Here is a 24,168-nt window from a genome sequence, read left to right on the forward strand (position 1 = left end):
TCTCTCTGATTTTTTAAATCATTTATATTTGTCTATATTTTACAAGCATTTCATTTTGGTCTTTTACAGTTTCATTTGAATAGAACATTTCTTCTTTTTCATTAAACAAAACATCTCTCGAGATAAAAATCTTTCTTTTTCTGGATCCCATAATCTATAGCCATTTGGGGCATATCCTACAAAAATTGCCTCTTTGCTATGGCTGTCAAGTTTTTTAAGTGGACCTAATACTTTTGAATGTAGCCTACTTTAGAACCAAATATGTTTAATTTACTCAAATCCGGTTTTCTACCATACCATTTTTCAGCAGGTGTTGTATCAATACTAACAGTTGGACTACAATTTATAAGATAGGCAGATGTTAATACAGCCTCTCCCACATACTTTTGGGTAAATTTGAATAAAAAATTAATGCTCTTGCTTTTTCCATTAATGTTCTGTTCATTCGTTCAGCAGTTCCATTTAGTTGGGGTGAATAGGGTATAGTACAATCTAGCACAATTCCCCGTGATTTACACCAATTTTTCAAGCAATTAGATACATATTCCCCACCATTATCACACCTGATTTTAGCAACTTTGAGATTGAAATAAGCTTCAGCTTCATATACATATTCTTTCAAATAAGTAGCAGTTTCATTCTTAGATCTTAACAAATAGACTTTACAAAAATGACTGAAATGATCAACATATGTCAAAAAATAATTTTTACCATCATGAGTTTGTGGATCAATAGGACCACATAAATCTGAATGAATTACTTGCAAAAAATTTGATGCTCTATTTCTTATGGAATTGAAAGGTTTTCTTACTTGTTTGGCTTTTGGACAAATATTACAAAATTCCTCTTCACAAATATTCAATACATTTGATGGAATTCCTACTGAAATTTTGGATAATTTTTCAAGATTCTTGTAACTAATATGACCTAATTTCCTATACCAATTCATTGCTTCTGAATGATTTGAGAAACTGGATTCAGAATCTTTGTCAATCTTCTTAGAAATATGATTCACTATAGCCTTGTCATGATTACCTATTTTACTGGCATATTCTGCAATAGTTACATTATTTTTAATTTCTTCTTTTAATTGAACTTCATATAAACCTTGCTTATTTTTATTCCCTTCCAAAATAACAATTTCGTTTTTCATGATTTGGACTTTACTTTTAGTAAACAAAACTTTTCCACCATTTTCGGTAATTGCATTTACTGACATTAAATTATTAATGAGATCTGGGACATATGTAACATTTTTAAGTATACACTGTTCTGAGTTTACAACTCCTGAAGCTAATGCTACCATACTTTGATCTTTCTTGACAACAGATATCGTTTGTTTACATGTTTTTACATTATCTAAAATACTAACATCATTAGTCATGTGGTTTGGTATACAACCACTATCTATGATAAATACTTTATTGGAGACATCCTGACCCTCAGTTGCTTTTAGGTTATGACTTATTGAACTATTTACTTGAGTTAGAAAAGATGTTTTACTTTGAGCCTTATTACGAAAGTAACAGTCTTTTTCATTGTGATTAGTTTTTTTACAGATTTTACATGACTTGTTATCACTAGACCTATTGTTTTTCAAAAAACAATCCTTTTCATAATGATTTGACTTTTTGCAATAAGTACAAAATTTTTGTTTAGACCTGTTATTTGGGCAGTTATTACGAATGTGTCCATATTCATTACAGGAGTAGCATTTTGTTGTCTTACTATTGGAAGTAGAAGCCTTGATCTTACCTCGTTCTTGTCTTACTGTTTTAAACGCCAGAGATTCGCTCTAACCTGACCATTTAATTTCTTCTTGGAGAAGTCTAGCCTTCAGATTATCCAAAGTCTTTTCCGTGTTTACTGTAGAATCCCACGCACTTGAAAAATGTTTATACTGTTCTGGGAGTACACTCAGTATTTTAGTAATCACCATTGTTTCATCGATTTTCTGGTCAAGTCTGTTCAATTTATATGCTATGTTTTGAATGTATGTTAGGTTACCCATCATGTCTTTATCTGTAGAAAACTTGCATGTATAAAAGTCTTGAAGAAGAGCACATTTTTGTTGAGTTGTGTCACGTTTAAATAAATTTTTCAATGTGTCATACATTTCCTTGGCACTATTACACGATATAATATGTATTTTTACATCATTGTCCAGCGTCATCAAGATGTAATGTTGAGCTTTTGCATCTTTGTTTTTGAAAATCTTAATCTTATCAGCACTTTCACCCTGTTGTTCTGGAGTTTCAGTTCCATCTACCACATCTATCAGATCTTTAGCTTTAAGTAATATTTTAATTTCAAATTCCCACATAGTGAATGAATCTGCATCCTTCAGCTTATGCACATAGTTCTCCCCGTCCATCGTCGCCATTTTGAGGTTACCTTTTACTATTATTTTAAGAGAAAAACCAATGATCACTTTTCATGTTTTACTTGTTTTAAGATTAAACTTTTTACTTGTTTTTACGTTTTTGGCCATTATCTGGGCCCATAACCTGATAAAGTTTTAGTTTTACTTTTAAAGAATAAAGAGTTGATGAGGGAAACTCACAAAGAAAACGATTTTACATACCGACTGCGTTTTTAATCACCATGACAGTGCTGCCACCATAGTTGTTCAAACACATAAATAATTTTGACATTACAATAGAAATAATACAAAATATAGTTTTACATGAATTATTATATTCCAACAACCTATGCTTTTCCTAACCTTAGCATTTTCCTAATCTAAGCTTTTCCCAACCTAAGCTTTTTCCTAACCTAAGCTTTTCCTAAGTTGACCTCTTTCTAATGCAAGTTTCCCTGAACCAAGCTTTCCCTGACCTAAGCTTTTCTCAGACCCAGCTCCCCCTAACCTAAGCTTTTCCCAACCTTAGCTTTTTCCTAACCTCAGCTTTTCCTAATCTAAGCTTTTCCCCAACATAAGCTTTTCCTAAACTAAGATTTCCCTAACCTAAGCTTTACCTAACCCTAGCTTCTCCTAACCTAAGCTTTCCTTAATCTAAGCTTCCCCTAACCTAATATTTTCCTGATCCAAGCTCCTCCTAACCTAAGCTTTCCCCAATCTGAGCTTTTTCTAACCTAAGTTCTCCCTAGGTAGCAAAAAATGGAGTTGCAATATTTTTATTGGCCCAAATATCTCGAACAATTTTGAGTTTAGGCAATCAAGTGACTGGACATTTTTTCTTTAGAATTTATCATTCTACTAAATCCAATAGTTGGAAAAGTTAGATTAGAAAAAGCTTAGGTTAGGAAAAATCTAAGGTTAGGAAAAGCTTAGGTTGAGAAAAATCTAAGATTGAGAAAAGCTTAGTTTAGGAAAAACTTTGGTTAGGGGAAGCTACATTTGAGATAAGCTTAGGTTAGGGGAAGCTTAGGTTAGGAAAAGCTTAGATTAGGAAAAATCTAAGGTTAGGAAAAGCTTAGGTTAGGAAAAGCTTAGGTTAGAAAAAAAGCTTAGTTTGGGAAAATCTTTGATTAGGAAAAATCTAAGGTTAGGAAAAGCTTAGGTTAGGAAAAATCTAAGATTAGGAAAAGCTTAGTTTAGGAAAAACTTAGGTTAGGGGAAGCTACGTTTGAGATAAGCTTAGGTTAGGGGAAGCTTAGGTTAGGAAAAGCTTAGATTAGGAAAAATCTAGGGTTAGGAAAAGCTTAGGTTAGGAAAAATGCTAAGATTGGGAAAAGCTTAGGTTAGAAAAACTTAGGTTAGGGGAAGCTTGGGTTAGGAAAAGCTTAGATTAGATAACGCTTAGGTTAGGAAAAACTTAGTTTAGGAAAAGCTAAGGTTAAAGGAGGCTGGGGTGGGATAAACTTAGGTTAGGAAAAGCTCAGGTTAGGAAAAATTTAGCTTTGAAAAAGCTTAAGTTAGGTAAATCTTAGGTTAGGTAAAGCTTAGATTAGGGAAAGCTTAGGTTAGGAAAAGCTAGGTTTGGGAAAAGATTAGGTTAGGGAAAGCTTGGGTTAGGAAAAGCTTAGATTGGGAAAAAGCTTAGGTTAGGAAAAGCTTGATTTGATTCAATTATTTTTACAATCTTTCAATGCTTCTGAATTGCATTGGAAGCTGAATAAAATGTGATCCTCAATATTGGTCTGCACTATGCCTATGCAAACATATTGAACTCTTCTAAAGCTAAAATACTACATTTTCTTGTATTTTTTCCAAATAAATATCTTAATAATCTATAAAATTTTCTAACTTCAAATCTATTTTAATGAATTCCCTGCAAAAATCCCAATGAGATTTAGCCAATTTAGTAGTCACTAAAAGTAGTAAAAAAATTAAATATGAGAATTGAAGAGTATTGATTGTGCAATTTTTTTATTTTCCCAAATATCTCGAACAATTTTGAGTTTAGGCTATCAAGTGACTGGACATTTTTACTTTGGAATTTATGATTCTACTAAATCCAATAGTTTAAAATACCTATTAATCATCATGAAAACAAGTTAACCTTTTTTAAAGAAAAAAATTTGCACTTTTCTGCTCATTTTTTGCAATATCTCAAGAACTACAGAAGTTACGAACCTGAAATTAGTTTCATTGGATTCCTCGTCAAATTTTACATAAGATTGCACTAGTTTAAAATATATTGTAGCCATAAAAAAATTATTAAAAATAAAAATTGATATAAAAATTTTGAACTTTCCGCCATTTTTTCAGCTAATCCTTGGAAATCGACAACAATGTTATACATGGTTGATCTCGTCTTGACCTCCTCTATCGATCTATAACAATGCTTCACCTCTCAGCTTATTCATGATATGCAATTTCATTTCATTCCATTTAACCTTTGTAGTAGAATATGCTGTTCGAATATGCCTCATAAAATCTTTGGGGTAAACTTCATTTAAAGCATTGTCAAATATGGGAACGGATTCCATTAATTGCCACACATTAACATTGCAATTAATGTTGTAAGAAATGTTATTGCCATTTACAATATTTCTTATTTCAATTTCGCATGAATTTTCGTTGGCCGATTCCAACTTAACTGGCTGACATTCATGTAGGTTACAATCTAACTGGTCATCCACTACTTCGAACCTGGAATATTCATCAACATTTGATGCATGTGCTACAATTAAAGGATCTGCAATAACAATTTGTTTTTCAATACTGTGTGCATTATTATATTTAGCGGTATTTTCTTGATTTGGAGTTTTAGGTTCAATACTATTTTCAACTGTCTTGTCTGAATTATATTCAGGTTGGGTCATAGGTAAACTTACATCATTAAAAATCGCCTCTATCACCTTATCAGTTTCTTCATCAACATTATCTATTTTAACGGATGATTCATTCATCTTTTTTGACAGAGACGCCTTTATACTTTCCATCGTATTTGTTTGTTGTTGGAAACTTGCCAAGATTTCGTTTAAGTAATAGAATTGCCATTGTGAAATGTATTGATTTACAATTCAATAAATACAAGTTATTAAGCACGAATCAACAATAAGATATATAATATTATAATACTGATATTGCATTATTTTCAATTAATATGACAGTAGGAACAATATTGTAGAACATTAATTTATAGCCTTAATTAAAATGCGGTAACTCAGTAATCCTAGATTTGAATAAACACAGGTTCTTCTTGTATGATAGGCTATTAAATTCTGCCAGAAATAATACCCAATATACAGGGTGATTCATAATTATGGTAAAATAATTAGAAAGTTCTCATAAACATATATCCATAAACGCTTCATTAGCGAGCTATACAGAGTGGAAGATTTCGCCCGGAATTCAGTTCCTCTGGTGAAATACACCGATGCTGAATTGTTTGGGCACTAGTTTTTGAAAAACTTATGCTGGATTCATATGGAAAAATATCTAAAAAATTGAATAAAACTAGTCTGGAAGCTGTAGTGTGAGTAGTTTTTGAGAAAAAAGTTGAAATATGCAAAAAATCTAAGTAGAAAAACACAGACTACTACGTTTGATGCCCAATAACTTTCTTTAATGACCAATAAACAAATAATTTTTCGCAATAAAAATTGTAGAGAATTTAATTCTGAAAAGAATGATGTAAGCTGTGTAAACTAAATATAATAGAAGTATAGAAGTTGAATAAAATGTATTCTTATGTAGTAGATTACACCACAAAAATTTGCTGTTTTATGAGGAGAGAACTAATAACTCATAGGTTGTAGCTGATTGCAAATAAAACATGGATTTTAATAACAGCTGTTCCAAAACAGCTGATTCATTTTGTTTTAAATGAGAAAATATTTAAAAGAAATTATCAGCTGAAAATTATTTTCAGAAACATTTTAGCTCACTGTTGAACAAAAAAACAAACTGTTAGTTATGCCTACTGTAACAGCGCTGTGTTTTTGTTTAATCTATTAACCAGTTATTTGTAACCATTTCACTTTGCTTTTGTGTTAAGTGTTAACTTTTTAAAAAATGACAGGTAATTTTAGACATTATTCATACTCCGAATTAGCTGACATGCATTTAATGTATGGAATGGGACACTACTGTAATAGTACTGAAGCAAGACGTTTGTAACAAGAGAACTTTCCTAACCGAGTATGTCCAAGTTCAAGGCTTTTTGCCACTATTCATCAACGTTTGTCTGAAACAGATTCTTTTATATCCAAAGAGCACATTTATGCAGGAAGACCCCGATCTACTATGACTGTTGAGGTAGAAGAACAAGTTCTTAATGAAATTTATGAACATCCAGAGAAGAGCACGAGAGAATTGTCAGTGCAGTTTAATGTCAATCAATCTATTATTTGGAGGATACTAAAACAGCAACAATTACATCCATACCACCTCCAGAAAGTTCATACTCTATTGCCACGAGACTGTATTCCCCATGCTGGTATTTGCCGATGGTTTTGAGTAAAACTTGTTTACCCAAACTTTTTAACAACCGTTTTATTTACCGACGAGGCACACTTTACAAGAACAGCTATCGTTAACGTCCACTACCAACATATTTGGGCAGCTGAGAATCCTCATGCCATCAATCCTAATCTTCCACAACATCAGTTTTCAGTAAACATTTGGGCAGGAATCATAGATCATCTACTTCTGTTTGAGCTTCCTCCCAGGCTTAATGGCATAATCTACTAGTCTTTTGGTATAAGTTTAATGTCATTTAGATATGCTACTTTCAAATAAAAAAAAACTTTTCATAAAAAACCGAATATTTTATTTGCAATCAGCTACAACTTATGAGTTATTAGTTCTCTCCTCATAAAACAGCAAATCTTTGTGGTGTAATGTACTACATAAGAATACATTTTATTCAACTTCTATTTAAATTTAGTTTACACAGCTTACATCATTCTTTTCAGAAATAAATTCTCTACAATTTTTATTGCGAAAAATTATTTGTTTACTGGTCATTAAAGAAAGTTATTGGGCATCAAACGTAGAAGTCTGTGTTTTTCTACTTAGATTTTTTGCATATTTCAACTTTTTTTCTCAAAAACTACTCACACTACAGCTTCCAGACTAGTTTTATTCAATTTTTCAGATATTTTTTCATATGAATCCAGCATAAATTTTTCAAAAACTAGTGCCCAAACAATTCAGCATCGGTGTATTTCACCAGAGGAACTGAATTCCGGGCGAAATCTTTCACCCTGTATAGCTCCCTGTATAGTATGATATTGTTGAACTCTCTCCTACAATTATAACATAAAAATTATGCATAACTCTCGATCTACAAACATTAATAATATCACAGTTAACTATAAATATTTTCATCAAATAAATTTAATTTCTTTAATAATGTTTGACTAGATTCATTTCTCAACATATAAATTTTCATACAAATTATTAACAAATAAGTCAATCAATCATTCAACTAATTGATTTAATTAACGATAACAAACATAGGATACTTATAACGTATAAATTCAACAAAATAATGCATCGAGTATCATCAGGCTGTGTCTGATATTTTCGTAGATAATATCCTTTTAAATAACATAAAATAACAATAAATCTTCATTCAAAGTTGCCGTGCCTTTACAATAATGTGTGTGCTCATACTAAAAACCTGTTCTTACCGTTTAGTTTTAGTACAATAAATTAATGGTAACACTATTATCTTCTTTCGATTATTTTACTAAGCATAATTATGTATTGTTTTTAGAAAACAAACAAGTTTAAATCTATGCCGAATGATATCACAGTTACAGTTACATCATTTATGCATTATTACAAATTTATCTTGTCGCATATACTAGGCTTATATTGAAACGTGGTTTTGCTAATTACTTCCCCAGCTCTATGATAAATTTTCAACCGAATTAAAGCTATTGGACAAAAAAAAATTTTGGTAGACATTAGGCTTTTATAATGATTTATAATCATAGTTTCTGTTCGGGAACGCCATGTATAACGGTTTTAAAAATATAAGTCACTGTTCGTGAGCCATGTTGTAAGGGTTTTAATATTATGTCCCTGATTTAGGGAACATGTGCAGTGGATTTTTTATGGTTTATCTAAATTAATAATTTGCAAACCTTTTTTAAAAAGAGTGTTTGATGATCGGAATTAAATTTATTCTAAAATACAAGAAAATTTAATTAGGAAATTTTATATTATTTGGGATGGAAAATAATATATCAGGAGATGGATGAATATAATTAGAACTGGCAGATAATGATAATGATAAATGTGATATTTTACTCACCGCTGTTAATAATAATTTGCTTACGTGCACGCGTTTCTCTCAGCCCAACTTCATATATTTCGCCAAACGTGGTCTTTGCGGCATGATACCCGGCACGAGACACACGACACGGGATGTGCAACTTTCGGGACCGCACTGTCACTTTTTCCTCACTGCCAGTTCATTACTTGCACTGTCCTGTTATCATTTTCACTATGCCAGTATAGAAATGTAATGAAGGATAGAGGAGTTGTTTCACCATTATCTCTTAGAGCTTGGCTAGAGCTGCCTTATCTGCTACAATAGTTGGCAGATAGCAGGGTTGAAACTTTAGTTTATTTTAAACTGGACAATATTTTTATATTCTCAAAAATGGATCATTACAAAAAATATACATCAATCAAAATAAAAATATACACCTACACCCACCAAATCCATCAATCCAGTAATTGCATCTCCAAAAATTGCATCTACCTTCTTTCCTGCAACTTCTGTTCTACCCATCCCTACCCATGGCTCTGAGCACAACAAGAACTTCGACCAATGCTTCAAAGTCAAAGTCCTTGCCACCCTCCCTCCCACAGCCCCCTCCATAGATGTCAAGACGAAAGAATTGGCTTTCATTTGGGTGCTTGGAGCTGCTTCCAGTCCTGGTCTCAACAGACAGCAATAGTACCATAGCTATCAACTCTACACCAACTGTTTAATTAAATTGAAATAAATTTCATCATATAATAATTTCACAGCTATCAAATATATATTAAATGTTCAATAAAAATGAAAATAAATTTCATTCAAGATCAATTCTACAATTCCTTTCTCCAATTTTAGTCTAATTCTTTTTTGATTTCTATTTTTAAATATCCTTTTTTCTACCAATTCATAAGCTACCCTTGTCCTTATTCATAACCCACTCAAATCTTAAATATCCCGTTTGTAACCGCCTCCTAAATAGCCCATAATGTCCCCTGAATCTGTACCCTTTTTCTCTCCATCTGTCTGCACCGCTTAATCTGTGGTCTCTGCTGCTACAATTGACTCTCCATGCGTACTCTGTGGTCACGACCGCTGGATTTCAAACTGTACCACTCACTGCTGTCTGAGCTTCCTCCCAGGCTTAATGGCATAATCTACTAGTCTTTTGGTATAAGTTTAATGTCATTTAGATATGCTACTTTCAATAAAAAAAACCTTTTCATAAAAAACCGAATATTTTATTTGCAATCAGCTACAACTTATGAGTTATTAGTTCTCTCCTCATAAAACAGCAAATCTTTGTGGTGTAATGTACTACATAAGAATACATTTTATTCAACTTCTATTTAAATTTAGTTTACACAGCTTACATCATTCTTTTCAGAAATAATTCTCTACAATTTTTATTGCGAAAAATTATTTGTTTACTGGTCATTAAGAAAGTTATTGGGCATCAAACGTAGAAGTCTGTGTTTTTTCTACTTAGATTTTTTGCATATTTCACTTTTTTTTCTCAAAAACTACTCACACTACAGCTTCCAGACTAGTTTTATTCAATTTTTCAGATATTTTTTCATATGAATCCAGCATAAATTTTTCAAAAACTAGTGCCCAAACAATTCAGCATCGGTGTATTTCACCAGAGGAACTGAATTCCGGGCGAAATCTTTCACCCTGTATAGCTCCCTGTATAGTATGATATTGTTGAACTCTCTCCTACAATTATAAACATAAAAATTATGCATAACTCTCGATCTACAAACATTAATAATATCACAGTTAACTATAAATATTTTCATCAAATAAATTTAATTTCTTTAATAATGTTTGACTAGATTCATTTCTCAACATATAAATTTTCATACAAATTATTAACAAATAAGTCAATCAATCATTCAACTAATTGATTTAATTAACGATAACAAACATAGGATACTTATAACGTATAAATTCAACAAAATAATGCATCGAGTATCATCAGGCTGTGTCTGATATTTTCGTAGATAATATCCTTTTAAATAACATAAAATAACAAATAAATCTTCATTCAAAGTTGCCGTGCCTTTACAATAATGTGTGTGCTCATACTAAAAACCTGTTCTTACCGTTTAGTTTTAGTACAATAAATTAATGGTAACACTATTATCTTCTTTCGATTATTTTACTAAGCATAATTATGTATTGTTTTTAGAAAACAAACAAGTTTAAATCTATGCCGAATGATATCACAGTTACAGTTACATCATTTATGCATTATTACAAAATTTATCTTGTCGCATATACTAGGCTTATATTGAAACGTGGTTTTGCTAATTACTTCCCCAGCTCTATGATAAATTTTCAACCGAATTAAAGCTATTGGACAAAAAAAAATTTTTTGTAGACATTAGGCTTTTATAATGATTTATAATCATAGTTTCTGTTCGGGAACGCCATGTATAACGGTTTTAAAAATATAAGTCACTGTTCGTGAGCCATGTTGTAAGGGTTTTAATATTATGTCCCTGATTTAGGGAACATGTGCAGTGGATTTTTTATGGTTTATCTAAATTAATAATTTGCAAACCTTTTTTAAAAAGAGTGTTTGATGATCGGAATTAAATTTATTCTAAAAATACAAGAAATTTAATTGGGAAATTTTATATTATTTGGGATGGAAAATAATATATTAGAGATGGATGAATATAATTAGAACTGGCAGATAATGATAATGATAAATGTGATATTTTACTCACCGCTGTTAATAATAATTTGCTTACGTGCACGCGTTTCTCTCAGCCCAACTTCATATATTTCGCCAAACGTGGTCTTTGCGGCATGATACCCGGCACGAGACACACGACACGGGATGTGCAACTTTCGGGACCGCACTGTCACTTTTTCCTCACTGCCAGTTCATTACTTGCACTGTCCTGTTATCATTTTCACTATGCCAGTATAGAAATGTAATGAAGGATAGAGGAGTTGTTTCACCATTATCTCTTAGAGCTTGGCTAGAGCTGCCTTATCTGCTACAATAGTTGGCAGATAGCAGGGTTGAAACTTTAGTTTATTTTGAAACTGGACAATATTTTTATATTCTCAAAAATGGATCATTACAAAAAATATACATCAATCAAATAAAAATATACACCTACACCCACCAAATCCATCAATCCAGTAATTGCATCTCCAAAAATTGCATCTACCTTCTTTCCTGCAACTTCTGTTCTACCCATCCCTACCCATGGCTCTGAGCACAACAAGAACTTCGACCAATGCTTCAAAGTCAAAGTCCTTGCCACCCTCCCTCCCACAGCCCCCTCCATAGATGTCAAGACGAAAGAATTGGCTTTCATTTGGGTGCTTGGAGCTGCTTCCAGTCCTGGTCTCAACAGACAGCAATAGTACCATAGCTATCAACTCTACACCAACTGTTTAATTAAATTGAAATAAATTTCATCATATAATAAATTTCACAGCTATCAAATATATATTAAATGTTCAATAAAAATGAAAAATAAATTTCATTCAAGATCAATTCTACAATTCCTTTCTCCAATTTTAGTCTAATTCTTTTTTGATTTCTATTTTTAAATACCCTTTTTTCTACCAATTCATAAGCTACCCTTGTCCTTATTCATAACCCACTCAAATCTTAAATATCCCGTTTGTAACCGCCTCCTAAATAGCCCATAATGTCCCCTGAATCTGTACCCTTTTTCTCTCCATCTGTCTGCACCGCTTAATCTGTGGTCTCTGCTGCTACAATTGACTCTCCATGCGTACTCTGTGGTCACGACCGCTGGATTTCAAACTGTACCACTCACTGCTGTCTGCTCGGTTGAGGAAGGGAACTCAGTTCTCGAAAATTTCCGTTTCTAATGTAAGTTTTTAAGTGTTTTCAATTTATTAATGTCTTGTCTCCTGTTTTAATTCATATGACGACATATTCCTCATATGGCCTCATGGACATGATACCCTCTCCCACTTCCTCAATCAACTCAACTCCAACTACTCTGTCTCCTTCACCTGGAATATCTCTGAATCCTCCATCAACTTCCTAGATGTCAACGTAATCCTTTCCAACTCCAATGCCTTATCCACCAATACTCTCTCCAAATCCACCCACACTCAACAGTTCCTACACTTTGAGAGTTGCCATCCCTACCACATCAAAAGATCCCTCCCACATTCCCTCTCAATCCGAGGCCAAAAATTTGCAGTGATCCCCACCACCTTGACCAGTACCTCAAAAAACTCCACCAATCCCTCCTGAAATGTAACCATTCTAAAATGTTGTTACAGAAACAAATCTCCTTCAAAACAGACACTAATCCAACCACAAAAAATTCCCAAATCCCACAAACTTCAAAGCTCTGTACCACCTACTTCCCTGGAATCGAAAAACCTCAAGCCTGTCCTTAAGATCTGTTCCATGTCGTCTCCTCCAATCCCTCTATCAAACACCTTTTCCAGCAACCACCCACCCTCATTTACAAGCAGCCTCCCAACCTCAAAAGAATTTTCAATAAAAACCAATCACTCACCTCTGATGAAATCCCAACTCCACCTGGTACCCTACCCTGCAAACGCCCCCGCTGTAAAACCTGCCCTATCACTGATCCTTCCATTTCCTTTACCAGTCCTATCACCAACTACACCCATCAAATCCATCAATCCAGTAATTGCATCTCCAAAAATTGCATCTACCTTCTTTCCTGCAACTTCTGTTCTACCCATCCCTACCCATGGCTCTGAGCACAACAAGAACTTCGACCAATGCTTCAAAAGTCAAAGTCCTTGCCACCCTCCCTCCCACAGCCCCCTCCATAGATGTCAAGACGAAAGAATTGGCTTTCATTGGGTGCTTGGAGCTGCTTCCAGTCCTGGTCTCAACAGACAGCAATAGTACCATAGCTATCAACTCTACACCAACTGTTTAATTAAATTGAAATAAATTTCATCATATAATAAATTTCACAGCTATCAAATATATATTAAATGTTCAATAAAAATGAAAAATAAATTTCATTCAAGATCAATTCTACAATTCCTTTCTCCAATTTTAGTCTAATTCTTTTTTGATTTCTATTTTTAAATACCCTTTTTTCTACCAATTCATAAGCTACCCTTGTCCTTATTCATAACCCACTCAAATCTTAAATATCCCGTTTGTAACCGCCTCCTAAATAGCCCATAATGTCCCCTGAATCTGTACCCTTTTTCTCTCCATCTGTCTGCACCGCTTAATCTGTGGTCTCTGCTGCTACAATTGACTCTCCATGCGTACTCTGTGGTCACGACCGCTGGATTTCAAACTGTACCACTCACTGCTGTCTGCTCGGTTGAGGAAGGGAACTCAGTTCTCGAAAATTTCCGTTTCTAATGTAAGTTTTTAAGTGTTTTCAATTTATTAATGTCTTGTCTCCTGTTTTAATTCATATGACGACATATTCCTCATATGGCCTCATGGACATGATACCCTCTCCCACTTCCTCAATCAACTCAACTCCAACTACTCTGTCTCCTTCACCTGGAATATCTCTGAATCCTCCATCAACTTCCTAGATGTCAACGTAATCCTTTCCAACTCCAATGCCTTATCCACCAATACTCTCTCCAAATCCACCCACACTCAACAGTTCCTACACTTTGAGAGTTGCCATCCCTACCACATCAAAAGATCCCTCCCACGTTCCCTCTCAATCCGAGGCCAAAAAATTTGCAGTGATCTCCACCACCTTGACCAGTACCTCAAAAAACTCCACCAATCCCTCCTGAAATGTAACTATCCTGAAAGGTTGTTACAGAAACAAATCTCCTCCAAAACAGACACTAATCCAACCACCAAAAATTCCCAAATCCCACAAACTTCAAAGCTCTGTACTACCTACTTCCCTGGAATCGAAAACCTCAAGCCTGTCCTTAAAGATCTGTTCCATGTCGTCTCCTCCAATCCCTCTATCAAACACCTTTTCCAGCAACCACCCACCCTCATTTACAAGCAGCCTCCCAACCTCAAAAGAATTTTCAATAAAAACCAATCACTCACCTCTGATGAAATCCCAACTCCACCTGGTACCCTACCCTGCAAACGCCCCCGCTGTAAAACCTGCCCTATCACTGATCCTTCCATTTCCTTTACCAGTCCTATCACCAACTACACCCATCAAATCCATCAATCCAGTAATTGCATCTCCAAAAATTGCATCTACCTCCTTTCCTGCAACTTCTGTCCTGTCTTCTACATAGGTGAAACCACCACTGCCCTAAATCTCCGGATCAACAATCACAGGGCTTCCTTTAAAAATAATACTTCCCTACCCATCCCCACCCATTGCTCTGAGCACAACAAGAACTTTGACCAATGCTTCAAAAGTCAAAGTCGTTTCCACCCTCCCTCCCACAGCCCCCTTCATAGATGTCAAGACACATTTATTTGGGTGCTTGGAGCTGCTTCCAGTCCTGGTCTTAACAGACAGCAATAGTACCATAACTATCAACTCTACACCAACTGTCCAATCAATTTGAAATAAATTTCATCATATATAAGAAATTTCACAGCTATAATAAATTTTCAATAAAAATAAAGATAAATTTAATTCCAATTAAATTCTATAATTCCATTTTCTAATTTTATTCTACTTCATTTCGGGTCTCTAATTTTAAATCTCCTCTTTTCTATCAATTCATAATCTACACCTTTCCTTATCCATAACCCACTCAAATTTGAAACCTCCCGCTTGAAATAACCCATCATTGCCCACCAACTAATCCCATAATGCTCCTTCAATCAGTGCACCTCTATTCATCTGTGCTCTATGGTCTACCCAACATCTCTACCGCATCTCTGTGGTCACGACCGTTAGAATGTTCAAATCTGCACCACTTCACTTCCTGGTTGATTGACAAAGGGGGCCCAGCTCCCAAAAATTATTGTTTAAATGTAAGTTTTTAAGTGTTTTTAATCTGTCCGTGTCCTGTGTATCCTGTTTATATTATAAAACTTTAAAGTGTTATATATATATTGTACTTATATTGTGTACTATGTACTATATATTGTGTTATATATATATATATCCACATAACAGAAGACACTTTAAAGTTTGTAATATAAATTAAAACAGGAGACACAAGAAGAAAACATAGATTGAAAACACTTCAAAACTTACATTAGAAATGGGGGAAATTTTTGGAGACTGAGTCTCCTTTCTCAACCGAACAGACTGCAGTTTTGAATCCAACAGTTGACCACTGAGTACGCATGGAACTCAATTGTAGCAGCAAAGACCACAGATTACGCAGTCTCCGAAAATTTCCCCCATTTCTAATGCAAGTTTTCAAGTGTTTTCAATCTATTTATATCTTTATTTTATCTTCTTTCTATATTATATATATATATATATATATATATTATATATATATATAAATTAAAACAGGAGACACAATATATAAATAGATTGAAAACACTTGAAAACTTACATTAGAAATGGGGGAAATTTTCGGAGACTGAGTCTCCTTCCTCAACCGAGCAGACTGCAGTTTTGAATCCAACGGTTGACCACAGAGTACGCATGGAACTCAATTGTAGCAGCAAAGACCACAGATTACGCAGTCTCCGAAAATTTCCCCCATTTCTAATGCAAGTTTTCAAGTGTTTTCAATCTATTTATATCTTTATTTTATCTTCTTTCTATATTATATATATATATATATATATATATATATATATATATATATATATAAATTAAAACAGGAGACACAATATATAAATAGATTGAAAACACTTGAAAACTTACATTAGAAATGGGGGAAATTTTCGGAGACTGAGTCTCCTTCCTCAACCGAGCAGACTGCAGTTTTGAATCCAACGGTTGACCACAGAGTATGCATAGAGACACAGATTATGCAGTCTCCGAAATTTTCCCCCATTTCTAATGTAAGTTTTTAAGTGTTTTAAATCTATTTATATCTTGTGTCTCCTGTTTTAATTTATATTACAAACTTTAAAGTGTCTTCTGTTATATATTATATATATATATATTATATATATATATATAACAGGAGGCACAAGACATAAATAGATTGAACACACTTGGAAACTTACATTAGAAATGGAAACCAGTGTGTGGGTCACTGCTCGGTTGAGGAAGGAACTCAGTTTCCGAAAATTTCCGTTTCTAATTTAAGTTCCCAAGTGTTTTCAATCTATTTATGTCTTGTAAAAACTTACATTAGAAATGGGGGAAATTTTCGGAGACTGAGTCTCCTTCCTCAACCGAGCAGACCCATTTCTAATGTAAGTTTTTAAGTGTTTTCATTCTATTTATATCTTGTGTCTCCTGTTTTATTTTTTATTACAAACTTCAAAGTGTCTTCTGTTATGTGCTTTCGATTATTTTACTAAGCATAATTATGTATTGTTTTTAGAAAACAAACAAGTTTAAATCTATGCCGAATGATATCACAGTTACAGTTACATCATTTATGCATTATTACAAAATTTATCTTGTCGCATATACTAGGCTTATATTGAAACGTGGTTTTGCTAATTACTTCCCCAGCTCTATGATAAATTTTCAACCGAATTAAAGCTATTGGACAAAAAAAAAAATTTTGGTAGACATTAGGCTTTTATAATGATTTATAATCATAGTTTCTGTTCGGGAACGCCATGTATAACGGTTTTAAAAATATAAGTCACTGTTCGTGAGCCATGTTGTAAGGGTTTTAATATTATGTCCCTGATTTAGGGAACATGTGCAGTGGATTTTTTATGGTTTATCTAAATTAATAATTTGCAAACCTTTTTTAAAAAGAGTGTTTGATGATCGGAATTAAATTTATTCTAAAAATACAAGAAAATTTAATTAGGAAATTTTATATTATTTGGGATGGAAAATAATATATTAGGAGATGGATGAATATAATTAGAACTGGCAGATAATGATAATGATAAATGTGATATTTTACTCACCGCTGTTAATAATAATTTGCTTACGTGCACGCGTTTCTCTCAGCCCAACTTCATATATTTCGCCAAACGTGGTCTTTGCGGCATGATACCCGGCACGAGACACACGACACGGGATGTGCAACTTTCGGGACCGCACTGTCACTTTTTCCTCACTGCCAGTTCATTACTTGCACTGTCCTGTTATCATTTTCACTATGCCAGTATAGAAATGTAATGAAGGATAGAGGAGTTGTTTCACCATTATCTCTTAGAGCTTGGCTAGAGCTGCCTTATCTGCTACAATAGTTGGCAGATAGCAGGGTTGAAACTTTAGTTTATTTTAAAACTGGACAATATTTTTATATTCTCAAAAATGGATCATTACAAAAAATATACATCAATCAAAATAAAAATATACACCTACACCCACCAAATCCATCAATCCAGTAATTGCATCTCCAAAAATTGCATCTACCTTCTTTCCTGCAACTTCTGTTCTACCCATCCCTACCCATGGCTCTGAGCACAACAAGAACTTCGACCAATGCTTCAAAGTCAAAGTCCTTGCCACCCTCCCTCCCACAGCCCCCTCCATAGATGTCAAGACGAAAGAATTGGCTTTCATTTGGGTGCTTGGAGCTGCTTCCAGTCCTGGTCTCAACAGACAGCAATAGTACCATAGCTATCAACTCTACACCAACTGTTTAATTAAATTGAAATAATTTCATCATATAATAAATTTCACAGCTATCAAATATATATTAAATGTTCAATAAAAATGAAAATAAATTTCATTCAAGATCAATTCTACAATTCCTTTCTCCAATTTTAGTCTAATTCTTTTTTGATTTCTATTTTTAAATATCCTTTTTTCTACCAATTCATAAGCTACCCTTGTCCTTATTCATAACCCACTCAAATCTTAAATATCCCGTTTGTAACCGCCTCCTAAATAGCCCATAATGTCCCCTGAATCTGTACCCTTTTTCTCTCCATCTGTCTGCACCGCTTAATCTGTGGTCTCTGCTGCTACAATTGACTCTCCATGCGTACTCTGTGGTCACGACCGCTGGATTTCAAACTGTACCACTCACTGCTGTCTGCTCGGTTGAGGAAGGGAACTCAGTTCTCGAAAATTTCCGTTTCTAATGTAAGTTTTTAAGTGTTTTTCAATTTATTAATGTCTTGTCTCCTGTTTTAATTCATATGACGACATATTCCTCATATGGCCTCATGGACATGATACCCTCTCCCACTTCCTCAATCAACTCAACTCCAACTACTCTGTCTCCTTCACCTGGAATATCTCTGAATCCTCCATCAACTTCCTAGATGTCAACGTAATCCTTTCCAACTCCAATGCCTTATCCACCAATACTCTCTCCAAATCCACCCACACTCAACAGTTCCTACACTTTGAGAGTTGCCATCCCTACCACATCAAAAGATCCCTCCCACGTTCCCTCTCAATCCGAGGCCAAAAATTTGCAGTGATCTCCACCACCTTGACCAGTACCTCAAAAAACTCCACCAATCCCTCCTGAAATGTAACTATCCTGAAAGGTTGTTACAGAAACAAATCTCCTCCAAAACAGACACTAATCCAACCACCAAAATTCCCAAATCCCACAAACTTCAAAGCTCTGTACTACCTACTTCCCTGGAATCGAAAAACCTCAAGCCTGTCCTTAAAGATCTGTTCCATGTCGTCTCCTCCAATCCCTCTATCAAACACCTTTTCCAGCAACCACCCACCCTCATTTACAAGCAGCCTCCCAACCTCAAAAGAATTTTCAATAAAAACCAATCACTCACCTCTGATGAAATCCCAACTCCACCTGGTACCCTACCCTGCAAACGCCCCCGCTGTAAAACCTGCCCTATCACTGATCCTTCCATTTCCTTTACCAGTCCTATCACCAACTACACCCATCAAATCCATCAATCCAGTAATTGCATCTCCAAAAATTGCATCTACCTCTTTTCCTGCAACTTCTGTCCTGTCTTCTACATAGGTGAAACCACCACTGCCCTAAATCTCCGGATCAACAATCACAGGGCTTCCTTTAAAAATAATACTTCCCTACCCATCCCCACCCATGGCTCTGAGCACAACAAGAACTTTGACCAATGCTTCAAAAGTCAAAGTCGTTTCCACCCTCCCTCCCACAGCCCCCTTCATAGATGTCAAGACACATTTATTTGGGTGCTTGGAGCTGCTTCCAGTCCTGGTCTTAACAGACAGCAATAGTACCATAACTATCAACTCTACACCAACTGTCCAATCAATTTGAAATAAATTTCATCATATATAAGAAATTTCACAGCTATAATAAATTTTCAATAAAAATAAATATTAAAAAAAATAAAGATAAATTTAATTCCAATTAAATTCTATAATTCCATTTTCTAATTTTATTCTACTTCATTTCGGGTCTCTAATTTTAAATCTCCTCTTTTCTATCAATTCATAATCTACACCTTTCCTTATCCATAACCCACTCAAATTTGAAACCTCCCGCTTGAAATAACCCATCATTGCCCACCAACTAATCCCATAATGCTCCTTCAATCAGTGCACCTCCATTCATCTGTGCTCTATGGTCTACACAACATCTCTACCGCGTCTCTGTGGTCACGACCGTTAGAATGTTCAAATCTGCACCACTTCACTTCCTGGTTGATTGACAAAGGGGGCCCAGCTCCCAAAAATTATTGTTTAAATGTAAGTTTTTAAGTGTTTTTAATCTATCCGTGTCCTGTGTATCCTGTTTATATTATAAAACTTTAAAGTGTTATATATATATTGTACTTATATTGTGTACTATGTACTATATATTGTGTTATATATATATAGCACTTATAAGTGCTATATATATTTATATATATAGCACATAACAGAAGACACTTTAAAGTTTGTAATATAAATTAAAACAGGAGACACAAGAAGAAAACATAGATTGAAAACACTTCAAAACTTACATTAGAAATGGGGGAAATTTTTGGAGACTGAGTCTCCTTTCTCAACCGAACAGACTGCAGTTTTGAATCCAACAGTTGACCACAGAGTACGCATGGAACTCAATTGTAGCAGCAAAGACCACAGATTACGCAGTCTCCGAAAATTTCCCCCATTTCTAATGCAAGTTTTCAAGTGTTTTCAATCTATTTATATCTTTATTTTATCTTCTTTCTATATTATATATATATATATATATATATATATATATATATATATAAATTAAAACAGGAGACACAATATATAAATAGATTGAAAACACTTGAAAACTTACATTAGAAATGGGGGAAATTTTCGGAGACTGAGTCTCCTTCCTCAACCGAGCAGACTGCAGTTTTGAATCCAACGGTTGACCACAGAGTATGCATAGAGACTCAATTGTAGCAGCAGAGACCACAGATTATGCAGTCTCCGAAATTTTCCCCCATTTCTAATGTAAGTTTTTAAGTGTTTTAAATCTATTTATATCTTGTGTCTCCTGTTTTAATTTATATTACAAACTTTAAAGTGTCTTCTGTTATATATTATATATATTTATATTTATATATATATATATAAATTAAAACAGGAGACACAATATATAAATAGATTGAAAACACTTGAAAACTTACATTAGAAATGGAAACCAGTGTGTGGGTCACTGCTCGGTTGAGGAAGGAAACTCAGTTTCCGAAAATTTCCGTTTCTAATTTAAGTTCCCAAGTGTTTTCAATCTATTTATGTCTTGTAAAAACTTACATTAGAAATGGGGGAAATTTTCGGAGACTGAGTCTCCTTCCTCAACCGAGCAGACCCATTTCTAATGTAAGTTTTTAAGTGTTTTCAATCTATTTATATCTTGTGTCTCCTGTTTTATTTTTTATTACAAACTTCAAAGTGTCTTCTGTTATGTGCTATATATATATATATATATATATATTATATATATATATATATATATTATATATATATATATAAATAAATGTCTGTTTGTTTGTTTTTTTGTTCCCTATTGACTCGTAAACTCGAAACAATCATCCAAATGACAGTTATCATCCAAACAAAAAACCTTTTACAGTTTTACACTTTTTAATGATTTGGCGCCCCGAGGCCTAGCCTGTGTGGGGTCGAATAAATAAATGTTTCTAATTATTCTTGTTAACAAGAATATGTTGATTTCTTCCCAACTTCATTCTGAGTATTTTGAGCCTAATTATGGAGCATGACATAAGGACCTCATGTAAAAGTATTCGAGTTATATTTAACAAACATTATAATCTATGTTTGTTTGAATTATATCAGGCTTAGTATATTTAAGAAAAAAATTATCTACCTTCAAACCTTATTCAAATCCGATTTTGCAATAGCAATTGATGTTTTTAGGTTTGACAAATGCTGAAAGAAAATTGATTGAAGAAGCGTTTTGTGCTAAAACAATATTTTGCATTTGTTGTACGTCGACATTGGCCGCTGGTGTGAATTTACCAGCCAAAAGGGTGAGAATATACTTACTTGTGTAACATTGTTTCAGTAGAATTCAGTGTGGAGCTTGAATTACAATGAAGTAGCCTAAGTAGATTTACAAGATTGCAATTGATTTTTTTCGTATTTGAAAACATCACATATTATTTTTTGATATTCCTGAAATAATATTGTTAGTTTTCATTCACTAGGTTAGAGCTTAATTTGAACTAGTATATAAATAAAATTTAGTATTGTAGAAACCCACTAGGTCACAGGATAGCCTCAATCTTTCAGAATACTCCCTATTTGTCATTAATACAAAGTAACAACAGAGACCACAGATTATGCAGTCTCCGAAATTTTCCCCCATTTCTAATGTAAGTTTTTAAGTGTTTTAAATCTATTTATATCTTGTGTCTCCTGTTTTAATTTATATTACAAACTTTAAAGTGTCTTCTGTTATATATTATATATATATATATATTATATATATATATATATAACAGGAGGCACAAGACATAAATAGATTGAACACACTTGGAAACTTACATTAGAAATGGAAACCAGTGTGTGGGTCACTGCTCGGTTGAGGAAGGAAACTCAGTTTCCGAAAATTTCCGTTTCTAATTTAAGTTCCCAAGTGTTTTCAATCTATTTATGTCTTGTAAAAACTTACATTAGAAATGGGGGGAAATTTTCGGAGACTGAGTCTCCTTCCTCAACCGAGCAGACCCATTTCTAATGTAAGTTTTTAAGTGTTTTCAATCTATTTATATCTTGTGTCTCCTGTTTTATTTTTTATTACAAACTTCAAAGTGTCTTCTGTTATGTGCTATATATATATATATATATAAATAAATGTCTGTTTGTTTGTTTTTTTGTTCCCTATTGACTCGTAAACTCGAAACAATCATCCAAATGACAGTTATCATCCAAACAAAAAACCTTTTACAGTTTTACACTTTTTAATGATTTGGCGCCCCGAGGCCTAGCCTGTGTGGGGTCGAATAAATAAATGTTTCTAATTATTCTTGTTAACAAGAATATGTTGATTTCTTCCCAACTTCATTCTGAGTATTTTGAGCCTAATTATGGAGCATGACATAAGGACCTCATGTAAAAGTATTCGAGTTATATTTAACAAACATTATAATCTATGTTTGTTTGAATTATATCAGGCTTAGTATATTTAAGAAAAAAATTATCTACCTTCAAACCTTATTCAAATCCGATTTTGCAATAGCAATTGATGTTTTTAGGTTTGACAAATGCTGAAAGAAAATTGATTGAAGAAGCGTTTTGTGCTAAAACAATATTTTGCATTTGTTGTACGTCGACATTGGCCGCTGGTGTGAATTTACCAGCCAAAAGGGTGAGAATATACATACTTGTGTAACATTGTTTCAGTAGAATTCAGTGTGGAGCTTGAATTACAATGAAGTAGCCTAAGTAGATTTACAAGATTGCAATTGATTTTTTTCGTATTTGAAAACATCACATATTATTTTTTGATATTCCTGAAATAATATTGTTAGTTTTCATTCACTAGGTTAGAGCTTAATTTGAACTAGTATATAAATAAAATTTAGTATTGTAGAAACCCACTAGGTCACAGGATAGCCTCAATCTTTCAGAATACTCCCTATTTGTCATTAATACAAAGTAACAACAATAACAATAGATAGTTTAAACATAATAGTTTATGAAGCTTCATTTAGAGGTCAAATCATTTGATGAATCATTGTTTCAGTTTTGAATATTTGATTAATTTCATTTGTCTTATCCACCTTGGAAAACTGTGCATTGTAATTTTCAATTGTATTAATTAACTACCTTGAACGTCACATAAATAACATTGAATTGAATTTTAGGTAATTTTGAGATCTCCATACATTGGCACAGAGTTCATAAACCTCAGCCGCTACAAGCAGATGGTGGGCCGAGCTGGCAGGGCTGGCATAAGCAACGGTTGTGGCGAGAGCTTCCTATTATGTAAACCATGTGATACATTGAAGGTAACATAACTAATTCTCAATTCAAAAACTGAAATTAATAGTAGAGTTTTTTCATAAAATACAAGTATTAATAAACAAATATTGATTTTGACAAATCAGCTTGCAAATTGGAGTGTTGCC

General features: G+C 33.6%; 1 protein-coding gene across 1 annotated transcript in view; it reads left to right on the plus strand.

The window, feature by feature from the left end:
• LOC111048016 (helicase POLQ-like) overlaps positions 1 to 24,168 on the plus strand; it is a 121,744-nt gene that overhangs the window by 40,508 nt on the left and 57,068 nt on the right. Inside the window, exons 8-9 of the mRNA XM_039427559.1 lie at positions 21,953 to 22,065; positions 23,905 to 24,048. Of these exons, the coding sequence (XP_039283493.1) occupies positions 21,953 to 22,065; positions 23,905 to 24,048 (257 nt within the window). The remainder of the gene's footprint in view (positions 1 to 21,952; positions 22,066 to 23,904; positions 24,049 to 24,168) is intronic.

The sequence above is a fragment of the Nilaparvata lugens genome, chromosome 4 (assembly GCF_014356525.2).
Source record: "Nilaparvata lugens isolate BPH chromosome 4, ASM1435652v1, whole genome shotgun sequence".
Taxonomy (NCBI): domain Eukaryota; kingdom Metazoa; phylum Arthropoda; class Insecta; order Hemiptera; family Delphacidae; genus Nilaparvata; species Nilaparvata lugens.